The 4,646-nt window shown below is 38.1% G+C and overlaps 1 protein-coding gene across 1 annotated transcript in view; it reads right to left on the minus strand.

Annotated features, from left to right (window-relative positions):
* elnb (elastin b) overlaps window positions 1–1,346 on the minus strand; it is a 22,344-nt gene extending 20,998 nt beyond the window's left edge. Inside the window, exon 1 of the mRNA XM_032534330.1 lies at window positions 998–1,346. Coding sequence (XP_032390221.1) covers window positions 998–1,073 — 76 coding nt within the window. The 5' untranslated portion in view covers window positions 1,074–1,346. The remainder of the gene's footprint in view (window positions 1–997) is intronic.
* Between the last annotated feature and the right edge of the window lie 3,300 nt (window positions 1,347–4,646).

Consider the following 4,646-nt stretch of genomic DNA (forward strand, 5'->3'; position numbering starts at 1 on the left):
TAACATCTAAGTTTTGTGGAATTTTATGTTGACATATGGAAATGAAGCAGTATCCTGTTAAATATGCGCTAATTTGTTTACATTTCCTGAGCGGAAATCTGAACATTGGATGGAGCCAGGTTCAGCAGGTTCTTTTTTTAATTTTGTTGACATATTAGAGTCAAAGGGTTTTATAGAAGTGATTTTGGATATCTCCTTTTATCACTGCATTAATCAGAATATGTTGTCAAGAAAAGTATTTTTGCCCCATTTTTTAGGTATAAAATGTTAGATAAATTAGGCTATGAATGATATCTGAACAAACCCCTTTGTAAGAACCTACAGAATATAGATAGCAGTGACACTGGAAAGTTTGGTGTATATAAGTTCTACTGAAGTGGAGATTTCTGACTCAGAGTATGAGAAAACCCTTTAAAGATTCCACACATTTTGCAAGACATTACAGGTGATATTGTAAACAAAATAACAGCTTTCAACAACAAACTTCCCAGTTAATTATTTTATGTTAAATATGCAAATGATGCATTATCTAATGCTAACTTTTGCTGAAATTAGGAGAAATTTGCAGTTGCAAATACACAATGTGTAGAAAAATGAACACCTAAATGTGTATTTTGGGCTTTGTTTTCTCCAATAGTCTGTAAGAAGACATGCTATGGAAGTAAAGTGGACCAAAAACCAAAATTGAAAAATGATGGTCTTGCCTGGGGGTGTCTCCCCTTAACTCTTTTGTAGATGTTTGTAAATCTGTGCAGTGTACATTCTAGGAAAAAATGTGTCATCAATAATCTCCAGCAGCTAATTTCAACTAGAATCCTAGATAACAAAATCTCTTAAACCACAAAACTCATAAAAATGCACAACTACCTTGAAAGAAAACAGGATCTGAGTTCATGCATCCCCCTTCTGCAAACACTGCTATTCAAACGTTATATAACACCTGATTTACAGGTGCTGCACTGCTGAGTGCCACACACATGCAGTAAAAGGAACCCACCTCCTTGCAGTGAGGGCTTCCACAGAGCCAGGAGAAAGATGCCATGTACGTATGTAGCCACCATCCCTCTCGCCATCTCGCTCCCAAATGTCCCTCTCCTCTTCCAAGGTCCAGGTTTTATCAGGGCTCAACAAGGCCTTAAAAAAGTAGGAGGGAAAATGAGTAAGACCAGAAAAAGGGGGACAGGATACAAGACAGGACACTGTGTAATTTGCTAAGAGACACACAGAGTAAGATATGCAAGGAGAGAAGGGGAAAGGGAGAGAAAACACTCACCTCATTAAACCAAATGGGTTGTTCTAACCCCCCAATGACTGCTGCATTTATTGTGTTCTCTGCTGCCAAAAAGTATGAAGGGTGGGTGGGGGTCTGAGAGAGAGAGAGATAGAGAAAAATAGAGAGAGAGAACATACGTATTCGAGGTAAAATAATCTGAATTGGAAAAAATTGGGGGTCCCTGTTTTTCACTCACCTAAAAAAAGAACTGTGCCAGAAAGTCATGTTTGTCAAGAGTGAAGGAGAACCACTGACTGGAGTGACTTATTTCTGTAAGGCAGAGATCAAGAATATTTGGTGTCCATAGTAAAAAAGGTTACAATATTATATGTACTTGTACTGTATGTTGTTTCATATAGCATATTTATGTGGTAACATTTTAAATGAAATATACACTGAAATGAACTACAGTACATACCAACAGTTTATCTTTTTCTCATCTCCCAGACCTTCTTCAAATAACAAATTTTTAGTTTCATTTGTTAACAGACAACTTTGTCTTTGTGCATGGTAGTAATAATTAAATGTAGAATGATGACATCAATATGGTTAGACTAAAATGCAACTATAATATGGATGATGTAAGGGAAACACATAATAGTAACCTTGTAGCCTTTTATCTGAAATGTGTGTGTGTGTGTGTGTGTTTTATAGACTGGTCAAATCAAATAATACCTCAAAAGAGTGAATCCTTGTGACCTTAAAGTCAGATCGTAACATCTTCCCACAGGAGAAAAAACTCTGAAGAAGCAGAAGAAAGTATACAAAAAACAGAATGACCAGGCAAACAGGGAAAGCAAAAAATAATGTAATCTACCTTCCTCTTAGTATTGCAGTGTTAGGATCTCACACAGGTGGTGGTTATGTTAATGTGATGCAGAGTTGCATCATCTTAAAAGATGTTATCAATATCAAATGTCACCTCTGGACAAAAAGGACTTTTATCCACAAAGCCTTGTGCTTTTTGCTCTCCACCTTTTGTCAAGCAGAGTCCCAGCTGCCATTGAGTCACACCATCAGCAATCCTGAAAAGTGTTTTGTTTTTACCGGTGGTGGTATTTTACTCCATGTTTGGCCTGGAGGTCTTGTCCCAGCTCCTGAGGGTTGATGTCTGATTCTGGCAAGATGCTAAAACGTATTCTTCCTCTGGAGATAATGGGCCTGGAAACAGATGAAGTGAGGGAGCTAATGTCACCTAAACACTGAGAGACTGAGGTTTGGAGAAGCTGTTACAGAGATTGATTTTCTCATCCTTTGTGCATAGGAATGTAGCTTCACAATTTAATATAAATTCTCTAAAGTAAATCCTGTCCATCTGTCGCCCTGTGTCCCCATGGCTCATGTCCACCTGGGTAAACCAGACAGGGCTTCTTGGCTAGAGGTGATCTCATTATCAAGCCCACTTGCAATGCAGTTGGCTTGCTCAATGACTGCTGCCTCAGCCATGGGCCTGAAATGATACATAGTTTATCACAAGTGACGAACTGAACCAGCAGCGGAGACCTAATGTAAGTTACACCAGTCTGCAAATGTTTCTGAGATGTGATCATCTACACACCTTTGGTTGCTGTCCAAAACGGCTCAATCAAGTCTATTGTATATTTGTATTTCTGTGTGTGTGTGTGTGTGTGTGTGTGTGTGTGTGTGTGTGTGTGTGTGTGTGCGTGTGTGTGTGTGTTGGCGAGAAAGAAGGAGAGGCAGTGCTACCTGAGCACCCATAATTGGTCTTAAAGTGAAGTTTATTGCTCTGTTTTCTAGACCGGGTATGCTTTGTGTTCAGCTTTGATGGAACCACATAGTTATGCAGTGAAATAATACTGGGGTAAGAAAAATGAGAGGGGAACGAAAACTATATGCTTAGAGCCATATACACTTTTTAGTCCGATGGTCATACAGGTTTGAAGTCTAGAGTCCTTGCAAGGTAAGTGAAATCTCAAATCTGCTAGCAGAGAGTGACTGTAAAAGTTGACTTTTAATCAGTGACTCTAACAGTGGAAGTAATCAGAAAAACCAGGTGACATGGAGTTAGTTTGTACAATGAGGAAATCAGACCTGTTTATTCACTCTGAGTACAACTTAACACTACAATTATATCCTCTATGCTGACATAATGACACTCACACCTGCACATGTAAACATAGAGAGAAACATTAACAAACATTTGCATGTTGTTCAGACGTCAATGTGCCCGAAATCCAGAGGCACATATACGGACGCCCTGCAACGTCAGAAAACACATGTAAATAGACAAAACACATGCAAATTAAGAAAAAACGTCATTCTTTTGACAACACATGTACAGCATTCAGCAAACGCAACCAAATACATGAACATAAACGCAAATAAAAAATGATGCAAAAAGAAATGCACACAAACCCTGAAAAAAGAAGCAATGCAAAAAGAAAAACAACTTAATTAATTTGACAACACATGTGCAGCATTCAGCAAACGCGCTGCATACACACACAACACAATCTGGATGCAGCGTTTTTTTGTTGCATTTGTTTTTGTGGTTTGTGTGCTTTTCTTTTTGCATTGCGTTTATGTATTTGGTTGTGTTGTTTGTATATGCAGGGCGTTTGCTGAATGCTGCACATGTGTTGTCAAATTAATGAAGTCATTTTCTTAATTTTCTTGTGTTTTGTCTATTTGCATGTGTTTTCTGAAGTTGCAAGGCGTTTGCCCCTAATGGCCACCGTACATACAAGTCTGGTGAAAGGAAACTTTAAATGTGAGTTCATTAGTTCTGTGCATCATCCTACATTCTTACAAATGCATGCTGGGATATGCTTATGCTTCCCCTGACCCTGAGTCACTTGTTTTATATTTTCTGACTTTCTGTAAGACGGCGGTTCATATCCTCAGTCAAACATGTAAAAAAAAAACAGATTAATGACCAAACAAATCCTTAGCAGCCTTTTACATAATACACCACAATGTTGGAAACAGTGAGAAAGCAAAAACTATTTCAGCTTCCAATACATAACCTCCTGTTTTGAATCTGGACTCTGAATTGGAATAGCTTTTAAAAACAGAAAAAGTAAATGAACATTAGGCATACAACGTTCTTTGCCTAGACTTCATGCATTGAGTTATACATGTAGGACACAGGAGTAGTGATGGCATGGTAAGAGTAAGACAGCAACATTTCTCCAGTTAAGAAAAGTGAGAATACGCACATTCCTGCTTCTTCTACAAAGGATTTCTGCTTTCTCTGGTTTTACTTTGGTACAAAGTCTAGAAAGAATGTTTCAATGGATTATTATTATTCCTATCAAATTCTATTGTGCTTTAGTTACAGTGGAAACATGTAGACATGACATTATGTTGTCTGCATTTGGCCAGCAAAAATACCACTCAACAAAAATTGGGC

This window comes from Etheostoma spectabile, chromosome 13, assembly GCF_008692095.1.
Source record: "Etheostoma spectabile isolate EspeVRDwgs_2016 chromosome 13, UIUC_Espe_1.0, whole genome shotgun sequence".
Taxonomy (NCBI): domain Eukaryota; kingdom Metazoa; phylum Chordata; class Actinopteri; order Perciformes; family Percidae; genus Etheostoma; species Etheostoma spectabile.